The sequence below is a fragment of the Stigmatopora argus genome, chromosome 7 (genome assembly GCF_051989625.1).
Source record: "Stigmatopora argus isolate UIUO_Sarg chromosome 7, RoL_Sarg_1.0, whole genome shotgun sequence".
NCBI lineage: Eukaryota > Metazoa > Chordata > Actinopteri > Syngnathiformes > Syngnathidae > Stigmatopora > Stigmatopora argus.
The window spans coordinates 332062-343981 of record NC_135393.1 but is presented as its reverse complement, the minus strand read 5'-3'; the positions used below and the strand labels follow the sequence as shown (position 1 = coordinate 343981).

The window sequence follows — 11920 nt, the reverse complement described above, 5'->3', positions numbered from 1 at the left end:
AAAAGCATGTTTTGGCCGAGTTTGATAATTTTCATTAAAACTTGATTTCTATCACTTCGATTGATGCCAAATGAATAACTTACTTGAATTGGACCGTTGTACACTATGTCCATTGTAGATTTGTGTCTCCGACAGTTCGTTTGGTTGCAGGGGACATTTTCAGTTTTTATGGCCAAAATGTGCTTTTCAGAGGCTGAAAAGCATGTTTTGGCCGAGTATGATAATTTACATTAAAACTTAATTTCTATCACTTCGAATGATGCCAAATGAATAACTTACTTGAATTGGACCATTTTACACTATGTCCATTGTAGATTTGTGTCTCTGACAATTCGTTTGGTTTCAGGGGACATATTCAGTTTTTATGGCCAAAATGTGCTTTTCAGGGGCTGAAAAGCATGTTTTGGCCGAGTATGATAATTTTCATTAAAACTTGATTTCTATCACTTCGAATGATGCCAAATGAATAACTTACTTGAATTGGACCATTTTACACTATGTCCATTGTAGATTTGTGTCTCCGACAGTTCGTTTGGTTGCAGGGGACATTTTCAGTTTTTATGGCCAAAATGTGCTTTTCAGAGGCTGAAAAGCATGTTTTGGCAGAGTATGATCATTTTCATTAAAACTTAATTTCTATCACTTCGAATGATGCCAAATGAATAACTTACTTGAATTGGACCATTTTACACTATGTCCATTGTAGATTTGTGTCTCTGACAGTTCGTTTGGTTGCAGGGGACATATTCAGTTTTTATGGCCAAAATGTGCTTTTCAGGGGCTGAAAAGCATGTTTTGGCCGAGTTTGATAATTTTCATTAAAACTTGATTTCTATCACTTCGATTGATGCCAAATGAATAACTTACTTGAATTGGACCGTTGTACACTATGTCCATTGTAGATTTGTGTCTCCGACAGTTCGTTTGGTTGCAGGGGACATTTTCAGTTTTTATGGCCAAAATGTGCTTTTCAGAGGCTGAAAAGCATGTTTTGGCAGAGTATGATAATTTTCATTAAAACTTGATTTCTATCACTTCGAATGATGCCAAATGAATAACTTTCTTGAATTGGACCATTTTACACTATGTCCATTGTAGATTTGTGTCTCTGACAGTTCGTTTGGTTGCAGGGGACATATTCAGTTTTTATGGCCAAAATGTGCTTTTCAGGGGCTGAAAAGCATGTTTTGGCCGAGTTTGATAATTTTCATTAAAACTTGATTTCTATCACTTCGATTGATGCCAAATGAATAACTTACTTGAATTGGACCGTTGTACACTATGTCCATTGTAGATTTGTGTCTCCGACAGTTCGTTTGGTTGCAGGGGACATTTTCAGTTTTTATGGCCAAAATGTGCTTTTCAGAGGCTGAAAAGCATGTTTTGGCCGAGTATGATAATTTACATTAAAACTTAATTTCTATCACTTCGAATGATGCCAAATGAATAACTTACTTGAATTGGACCATTTTACACTATGTCCATTGTAGATTTGTGTCTCTGACAGTTCGTTTGGTTGCAGGGGACATATTAAGTTTTTATGGCCAAAATGTGCTTTTCAGAGGCTGAAAAGCATGTTTTGGCCGAGTATGATAATTTTCATTAAAACTTGATTTCTATCACTCGAATGATGCCAAATGAATAACTTACTTGAATTGGACCATTTTACACTATGTCCATTGTAGATTTGTGTCTCCGACAGTTCGTTTGGTTGCAGGGGACATTTTCAGTTTTTATGGCCAAAATGTGCTTTTCAGGGGCTGAAAAGCATGTTTTGGCCGAGTATGATAATTTTCATTAAAACTTGATTTCTATCCATTTGAATGATGCCAAATGAATAACTTACTTGAATTGGACCATTTTACACTATGTCCATTGTAGATTTGTGTCTCTGACAGTTCATTTGGTTGTAGGGGACATATTAAGTTTTTATGGCCAAAATGTGCTTTTCAGGGGCTGAAAAGCACGTTTTGGCCGAGTATGATAATTTTCATTAAAACTTGATTTCTATCCATTCGAATGATGCCAAATGAATAACTTACTTGAATTGGACCATTTTACACTATGTCCATTGTAGATTTGTGTCTCTGACAGTTCGTTTGGTTGCAGGGAACATATTCAGTTTTTATGGCCAAAATGTGCTTTTCAGGGGCTGAAAAGCATGTTTTGGCCGAGTATGATAATTTTCATTAAAACTTGATTTCTATCACTTCGAATGATGCCAAATAAATAACTTACTTGAATTGGACCATTTTACACTATGTCCATTGTAGATTTGTGTCTCCGACAGTTCGTTTGGTTGCAGGGGACATTTTCAGTTTTTATGGCCAAAATGTGCTTTTCAGAGGCTGAAAAGCATGTTAGAATTATTAGGTAATATTCTATATGTGTTGTAAGCATTTTTCAATAAGTAGTAAAGCTATAAATCAAGTCAAGGGATGGACTCTTTCCTGCGCAGTTCTCTTCTCAAGGGCAAGGGAAAAGAGACGGACACCTTTTCCCAGCAGGACCAAATGAGACTGTTATGTCGGGGCTTCACCAGCAGATTTGAAAATACGGCTTTGTTGACATTATAATACTGCTTTGTTGACATTATAATCCTGCTTGAATGCTTTGTTTTCCTTATAATGAAAATATTATGTACCATTGTTTTGGGGAGATGTCACACCATTTCATTTTGAGACTGTTGTTTTTCTAAACCAGAAGGTGTTATTGTACTGATTACATGAACATGTTTTTCGAATGTCGCGATTAAATACAATGATTCAGTTACTAGAATTTAGAATGCACTGTGGACTAAGACGGTGTCGCATAGCATTTTCCTTGCAAGTGTAACCAGAAATGTTGAGAGATGTTTTTCCTTTTTTAATTAAATATTACTAATAATGATTTAAAAGGTTTGAATCATTATTCTAACATTTTGGTCCTTCGAGGAGCCGGGGTCAACAAACCGATAAGGAGTCCAGACGCTGCTGTTCAATATCTGGAGTGACCGTGCACGGCAAAAGAAATCCCTTTCCCAGGCTGGAATATTTCTCGGCAGCGGCTGGATTCTAGTCGGTTGACGACTATCCTTAAAGGAGACATCTATCAACTTGCTGGTGAGTCCGCGTGTGATTGCTGCATATTGTTGACGGGTTCCGAGTGCGTGAAGGCATCACATGCGAAGGCCTTATTTTGAGAAGTAAGGCTCGCGTCCTGGGGATTAGCGATTTTAAAAACCCTGCGGATACTAGTCACTAGCAGGTAGACACGGTGTGGTCTATAAACGTCGACGGTGTTTGGGTGTGTGTGTAGTTGTTAAAAGCCTAAGAAAAAAAGGTACTACGGGGGCACACAAATCCGCTCCAAAAATGGGTAGTGGAAACAGTAAAACGGCTATTGACGATCCAAAGATGCGTCTGCCGTGTAAGGATTGGAAATTTGTTGAAAATCAAAGCGCTACAAGGGTTAAACACCTAAACTTATGGATAAATAAATATGGATTTGCTGGCCAGCTTAATATGCATAAGATTTTGATACTGCAGGATGAAATACGTGCTAAACATGGGGGAAACCTTAACAAAATGGAGCAGGAGGGATATAATGATACCTATTATTGGTTTATGATGGCAAGGAAACGAAGTGATGGCTGGGTTAAATCAGTTGATAACGGTGGGACTGGAAACACAGAGGCTGTGTTATTCCACAGAAAAGAGGATGATGAGACTGGGCCGGTGGGCAAGAAATGTGTTGTTGCTGTTAAGAAGGAGGAAATACTGCCGAGGCCCCCTCCGACAAATATGCTGACCAGGTCGGGAGGGCCCGTGGGGGAATGGTCAAAGGCATGGGGAGAAACGCTATCTCCCCAGCCTGGGGCGCCGCCAATGACTGATGTGTTTATTGAACAATATCCCATGATCGAAGTTGCTAATCCTAATGTGGGCAAGGAGCAGGCCCCTACTATCCTGGTACACAGAACGTGGACGCAGGACGACGTGAAAAAGGCCGTAGAAGGCATCACGTCGCACAAGGTTGATGTGGGGGAGTTTGTCTTGCAAATGGAGGACATTAGACGATCTTATCACCTGAATGGGGTGGAAACGCAGCAAATTTGGATGTTCGCGTTAAAAGGAGATTGGCATGCAGTTAGAGGGGACTGGAATCCAAAAGCTGATGGTGGCCCGTTGTGTCATGACGGTCGTGAGTTGAATGTGAGAGTGCATGAACTGATTGATCGGGTTACGGGGAAGTTTAAAACAAAAGCTAATTATACCGTGATCAGCAGAGCTAAGCAGAGGGATGGTGAGCCTTTTGCAGACTATCAAATCAGGATGACGGCTTGTTTTAAGGCCAACAGCGGCATCGCTGAAGACCACGCGGCGGGCAGCCTTTATCAGGAGCAGCTAAAAAATGTGTTGCATGCTCATTCAAATTATACGCTTAGGGAATGGGTTGAAAAACATTGGGTAGACAGGTCTACGGGCACGCTTGAACAATACGTAAATCAGGCGATCCATGCAGAAGAGGTTTTAAAAAAGAAAAGAAAGGGGGGGGCACCCTCTAACGAGGACGGGATTTTTTACCAAAATAAGGGGTGGGAGCGTAAACCTTTTAACAGGGATAATGAGAAAAAATATGCAGGGAAGTTCAACAGAAATCGAGGTATGAGAGAGAAAATCTGTTGGATCTGTGGGAAAAAAGGTCATATATCCCGCGATTGCCCAAATAACAGGGCCTCTAAAAGTGAAGGCCAATCGGCATGACTAGTCGGGGGGCCTGCTCAAAACGAGATAAGCAATGGATTTGAGCAGAGAGAAGTGGAACTAAATTTAGCGGAGATATTGGCACTCGATACAATTAAACCTGAAATCACACTGTTCGTGAATGGGATGCGATTAAAATTTTTGTGTGATACCGGGGCTTGTAAAACTGCGATTAAAGTGGATATTCCAGGGGCTAGACATACAAAACGGAGGGTGTTTGTGACAACAGCAGGTGGGCAAGTTGCCGCCGTTTCGGAGACATTTCCGGTTTGGATAAGGGACCCGGAGGGGGAGTCGTGCAAAATGTCTGTGCTGGTGGTGCATGAGTGTCCTGTCAATTTGCTGGGGAGGGATGGCCTATTACAATTGGGCTTGGCTTTGGTCCCCTCCGCTAGTGGTAATATGGTGGTTAAAAGGCGAAAAGAGATCCAAAATGGCCAATTGAATGTGTTGCAGGGGGGCCAGCCTGCGTTTTTTTTACTATACGCTAGAGGTGTCAGATAACGCGCCGACGGGGGTGGGGAGCACCCTGTTATCTACAGCTACAGATTTGATTGGAACGCGGGAGAGTGTTGAAAAAATAGACTCCCTCCAGGTGCTGATGTGGTACAAGAGATCTGAAGGGCCTGATGAAATCTATGAAAACAGATTGGCACAGGTCATGCCGGCTGAAATTAGATTGGAATACCTGTACACGGATGGTATTTCAACAGTTGTGGGGGGGGTTGAGTTGTCTTTGGGATATAGAAACCTTTTTCTTGAATGGGCAACTCCACACATTGTCTTATGCAAACCGTACAATCAGAGAAAAGAGGTGCTGCGTGACTTTGTACAAACGGCCCGCGGGGCAACCGATTGGAGTGTATTAGACACAGGGCTTGAGTATAGTGAAATTACGGAGACATACAGAAAAGCGGTGTTTCAAACTATGGGCGTACGGGTGGGGATCTACCTGCAATGACTAGCACGATCGGCAACGGGGATATACCTATTATCAGAAGAGGATGAGGAGCTGTTAGCAACAGTCCCTCCCGAGATATGGTCCAAAGGACCTTCTGATGTAGGACTAGTAAAGGGGGTGATACCGGTGATAATTAGACCAAAATCTGAACTCAGGCCCTGTGTCCGACAATATCCGTTAAAACCTGATGCTTTGGAAGGAATAAAACCTGTAATTGAGGATTTGTTAAAAGCGGGGGTTATTATTGATTGTGAGGATTCACCTTGCAACTCTCCAATTTTTCCAGTGAGAAAGGCGGCCCCTTCTGGGGGATGGAGAATGGTTCAGGATTTACAAGCGGTGAACTCTGCAGTAATTCAGCGCGCACCTTGTGTGCCAGACCCGCACACGCTTTTGAATAATTTGGATCCAGATGCGGCATTTTTTACAGTAATCGACATAAGCAACGCTTTTTTCTCCATCCCATTAGATCGGGATAGTCAATTTTGGTTTGCCTTCACGTTTGGAAGGAAAAAATATACTTTTACGAGACTGCCACAGGGATACTGTGAAAGCCCCACGATATATTCACAGATTATGAGTAGCAGTGTAGCTAGGTTCCAACCGCAGGGGGGAAGCCAAATTATTGTGTATGTGGATGATGTACTAATAGCTTCATCTAGTTTAGAAGCCTGTAGAATAGACACTGTAGCCTTGATAGGGCACCTGGCGGCGGAAGGCCACAAAATAAGCAAAAACAAATTGCAGCTTTGTAAAGAACAGGTAAAATATTTAGGATATAATCTGGTTAAGGGTGGAAAGAAAATTTTAGATGACAGAAAGAAGGTGGTCTTGGACGCACCTAAACCACTGACTAAAAAACAAATAATGTCATTTTTAGGTCTCACTAATTACTGTAGGGCATGGATTCCAAATTATGCAGAAATTGTATCTCCCCTTGCTAAAATAATGAATGATGGTTTAAAAATGTCCTCGGCTCTAAATTGGACAGCAGAGGCTGAGACGGCATTTTGTACGTTAAAGCAGATGCTAGTAGCTAGTGGTACTTTAGCGTTACCTAATTATAACAAGCCTTTTGTGCAAATGGTGGACTGTAAAGGGGAGTTCATGACATCTGTGCTGACTCAGGAATTCGGGGGGAAAATGAGGCCTGTTGCATACTTTTCGTCCAGATTAGATAAGGTGGCCTGCGCGCTTCCTCATTGTGTGCGGGCGGTGGTGGCGGCTTCAATGGCGGTGGAGAGCAGCGCTACGATAGTGCTTTTTCATTCTTTAACCCTTAGAGTTCCGCATGCAGTGGCGGCGTTATTGCTACAAACAAACATGAAATTTTTGTCTCCGGCGAGACATTTGTCTTGTATAGCCATTCTGCTTTTGCAACCACATCTCACACTCGAGAGGTGTGTTAAAATTAATCCAGCTACTTTGTTGCCACTTCCTGGGGAGGGAGAGCAACATGATTGTCAAGCGATAGCCGAAGAGGCTACAAAGTGTAGGAAGGATTTAAAAGATCAACCGCTGGACAGCGGTGAAGTCCTTTTTGTTGATGGTTCCGCTAGTAAAGACGAAATGGGAAAAACTCGGACGGGGTATGCGGTTGTGACCGCGACTAAAATCTTAAAAGCGGAACCATTGCCGTCCAATTACTCTGCGCAAGCGGCAGAGTTAATTGCATTGACGGAAGCATGCATCCTGATGAGCGACAAGGATGTTACAATTTATACAGATAGTCAATATGCATTTTCATCATGCCACGTTTTCGCTAGTTATTGGGCAAATAGGGGTATGATATCTTCCACGGGCAAAGCGGTGACACATGCTAAATTGTTGCAACGACTGATAGCTGCGGTGCAGCTCCCAAAACATATTGCTGTTTGTAAATGTGCAGCACATACTTCAAAAAATGACCAGGTTTCCTTGGGGAATGCCTTTGCTGATGTGGCGGCAAAGGAGGCTGCAAGGAAACCCTTTATTGGGATGATAGACTCGGTGTATGACGAAAACATCTTACCAGATGATATTTTGGCAAAGATGCAGTTACAAAGCCCACAATCCGAATTCAAATTATGGATTGATAAAGGGGCGAAATTGCAAAATGGGGTTTATGCGAGCATTGAAGGCCAACCAATCTTACCAAAAAATTTGTTTAGATGGGCGGCCATTTTGAGTCATGGCAAAACGCATGTTTCCACGGCGGGAATGGTTGCTTTGGTGCAACGGCACTACAAAACGTATGGATTTAATCTATATGCAAAAAATTTTTGCAGAGCATGTTTGGCTTGTGCTCGGCATAACCCCCAAGGGGGGATACGGCCAAGACGTGGGCAATTTCCAAATGCTACATATCCATTTCAAAGGATACATATGGATTTTATTGAATTAAGTAAAAGTGAGGGGAAAAGATACTGCTTAGTGATTATTGATGCCTTTTCAAAATGGGTTGAAATTTTCCCAACAAAACACATAGATGCGTTAACGGTAGCCAAAGCATTATGTAAAGATATCATTCCACGATATGGAATCCCAGAAACCATTTGTAGTGATAATGGCACCCATTTTGTTAACAAAATAATTGATGGAATTGGCAGTAGGTTCCATATCTCGTTGCGAAATCATTGCGCCTACCACCCACAATCGGCGGGCCTTGTCGAAAGGATGAATGGAACTATAAAAAATAGACTAAGAAAATGTATGGAAGAAACAAAGAGACCATGGACAAAATGTATTGATTTGGTGAAGTTACATATTAACATCACGAGCTCAAGTGGGTTAACCCCATATGAAGTCCTGTTTGGTAGACCATACAAATTGCCATTATTCACTACACAATGGGAATTGGATGACGAGGCAAATTTAGCTGACTACATGAGAAAATCTTTAGAAAAACGCACCGAACTTAAGTTACCAGAGGGAGATGGTTCTTCTCAACAGGAAACGGACGGAGCGAAGGTGGTTCCTGGAGACTGGGTGCTGATACGCAGTATAAAAAAGAAACATTGGAGTGACGCAAAGTGGGAGGGGCCATACCAAGTGTTGCTGACCACGCCAACAGCCATCAAGATAGCTGAGAGGGGAACCTGGATTCACCTTTCACACAGTAAGAAGGTTATCTCAATTGAAACGGTCCAAGAGGAACCCCATAAACAAAGATAAAAAGTCATGGTAAAAACAATTGTTGCCCTCGGGGCAAAGGCATTAATGATTGTGACTCTATTCCTCTCCATAATAGGGCTACTTTCTCCAGTTGGAGAGAAAGGCGGAGGCGTTTCAATTAAAGATACACCTTCTTACGGGAGGGTAAAACGAGCAACAATAACATGGGACATAACATTACCTACTGACTCAAATTTCCAAACATGCATTCGAGATGACACCCCCAGACGATTAAGCACACGAACACTGTTTTGCCTTCCATACAATAGAACTACGGATATCTTCCTTTCATGGAAGAAAATATTTTTAGACTCATGGACATCCCGGTCGCCATACAAGGGATCAACCTATGGTAAAGGATATGTGTGGTACATGACAGCCCTGAGGAGGGGTTGGGGCAACCTTGTTGCAGAAACTGGTCAAGATTGGCGAGCTTGGATGTCGGACGCGTGCGCAAAAGCCATCAGGCCCCTGATAAAATTAACCCAGACGATGGGGGGAATACAAATCAGTATTCAGACTGACAAATTGACTTGTGGAAGAGATCCTTGTCTGACGTTTTTCCTAAGCCCATGGTCAAGGGGGGAAAACCCTTATTACAAATTTTACATTTGTGTTTCAACAGTAATTACCATGCCTATGGAGGCCGTGTTTAGGGCGTCAGAGAAGGAAACAACTGAAAAGGCCGTAGTAAAATTGAAATCTGAAAAAACCACAGATGATGAATTCATTTCTGCAACAGGGATTTCCCAAACGGGCAATAATTGGTTGTTGTTGATGGAAAATGCAGCTAAGGCTATCAATCAAACCTGTATAACATGTATGGGGCCACGCCCCCTCTTACGAGTAGTGCCCGCGCAAATTACCCCTGATTGTGTAAATGAGATAATGACAAAAGAAGATGTAAGCCCAAAATGTATGAAATGGAATAATGTCTACCCAGTTACAACGACAGCGAAGGACAAGCCTAACTTTTCAACACATGTCGCGTTTAATCATTTTACCTGTTTAGTCCTCACAGGGCACGGTCCGGCACTGGGAGCGATAAATGTGACGTGGTGTGCCCACGTCCTAAAACAGACTGCACCCCTGATACCACGTTCTGACCTATGGTGGTGGTGCGGCCAAAACAAATTATACGACTCCTGCAAAAATGCCGCAGGACTTTGTGCCTTGGTCTCACTGTTATTACCAGTGTCTGTTTTTCCATCTACAGTAGAGGAGATACAATTGGCTGCACAGAAATCTGGTATGATGGCGGGCCCCTCGCGACGGCGGCGATCGGCATGGAGAGAGGAGGATCCGACCTACATTGATGCGATTGGCGTCCCCCGGGGAGTCCCAGATGAGTATAAGTTGGTTAATCAGATCGCAGCAGGTTGGGAGTCTATTTTTCTTTTAATTACTCCAAACAAAAATGTTGATCGGATAAATTACCTGCATTACAATGTCCAAAAACTTGGAAATTATACTGAACAGGGATTTGTGGCGATAAAGGAACAACTAGCAGCCACCAGCCTAATGACGTTCCAGAATCGCATAGCAGTGGATATGCTGCTCGCGGAGAAAGGGGGCGTGTGTGCAATGTTCGGAGATGAGTGTTGCACTTACATACCGAACAACACGTCACCCGAGGGGTCCCTCACCGACGCCATTGATGGCCTGCAGACCCTCAACCGCAATATGAAGAAGCATTCTGGAGTCAGTGAATCCGTCTGGCAGCGCTGGTGGCGGGATATGTTTGGAGAATATCGGAATTTGGCTCAATCCGTTGCAGTTTCCGTAGCCCTTTTTGCTACGATTTTGACATTGTGTGGGTGTTGTATTATTCCCTGCTTAAGATCTTTGATAAGCCGACTTATAACCACTGCGATTGCCCCTACAAATTCCAAATTGCATGAATTATATCCCCTACTGAGACGTGCTGACACTAACAGTGAATTCCAGGAGCATGGTAATTACGAGGATGGATTGGACGAAAATGATCTTGTTTTCTGTTTTTCAGACCTGCCGAACGAGTAGAGCCTAAACGGGTAAAATTAAAACAGCCAACGGTGATATCCCTGTTATTTTGAATTTGTCATAAAATTAATAACAAACATATAGTAAAAGGAGGGAATGTTAGAATTATTAGGTAATATTCTATATGTGTTGTAAGCATTTTTCAATAAGTAGTAAAGCTATAAATCAAGTCAAGGGATGGACTCTTTCCTGCGCAGTTCTCTTCTCAAGGGCAAGGGAAAAGAGACGGACACCTTTTCCCAGCAGGACCAAATGAGACTGTTATGTCGGGGCTTCACCAGCAGATTTGAAAATACGGCTTTGTTGACATTATAATACTGCTTTGTTGACATTATAATCCTGCTTGAATGCTTTGTTTTCCTTATAATGAAAATATTATGTACCATTGTTTTGGGGAGATGTCACACCATTTCATTTTGAGACTGTTGTTTTTCTAAACCAGAAGGTGTTATTGTACTGATTACATGAACATGTTTTTCGAATGTCGCGATTAAATACAATGATTCAGTTACTAGAATTTAGAATGCACTGTGGACTAAGACGGTGTCGCATAGCATTTTCCTTGCAAGTGTAACCAGAAATGTTGAGAGATGTTTTTCCTTTTTTAATTAAATATTACTAATAATGATTTAAAAGGTTTGAATCATTATTCTAACAAGCATGTTTTGGCAGAGTATGATAATTTTCATTAAAACTTGATTTCTATCACTTCGAATGATGCCAAATGAATAATTTACTTGAATTGGACCATTTTACACTATGTCCATTGTAGATTTGTATCTCTGACAGTTCGTTTGGTTGCAGGGGACATATTCAGTTTTTAAGGCCAAAATGTGCTTTTCAGAGGCTGAAAAGCATGTTTTGGCAGAGTATGATAATTTTCATTAAAACTTAATTTCTATCACTTCGAATGATGCCAAATGAATAACTTACTTGAATTGGACCATTTTACACTATGTCCATTGTAGATTTGTGTCTCTGACAGTTCGTTTGGTTGCAGGGGACATATTCAGTTTTTATGGCCAAAATGTGCTTTTCA

The 11920-nt window shown here is 41.8% G+C and overlaps 1 protein-coding gene across 1 annotated transcript; it reads left to right on the top strand.

The window, feature by feature from the left end:
- Positions 1 to 2377: 2377 nt before the first annotated feature.
- On the top strand, positions 2378 to 10881 carry LOC144077893 (uncharacterized). The gene is made up of 2 exons (XM_077605992.1): positions 2378 to 3101; positions 8638 to 10881. Exon 2 carries the CDS (start codon positions 8866 to 8868, stop codon positions 10879 to 10881), a length of 2016 nt encoding a protein of 671 aa, XP_077462118.1. The 5' UTR covers positions 2378 to 3101; positions 8638 to 8865.
- The last annotated feature ends 1039 nt before the right edge of the window (positions 10882 to 11920 follow it).

What these genes read in the sequence shown, in the direction of transcription:
- LOC144077893 (XM_077605992.1), top strand. Translation starts at nt 8,866, where the DNA reads ATGGTAAAAACAATTGTTGCCCTCGGGGCAAAGGCATTAATGATTGTG.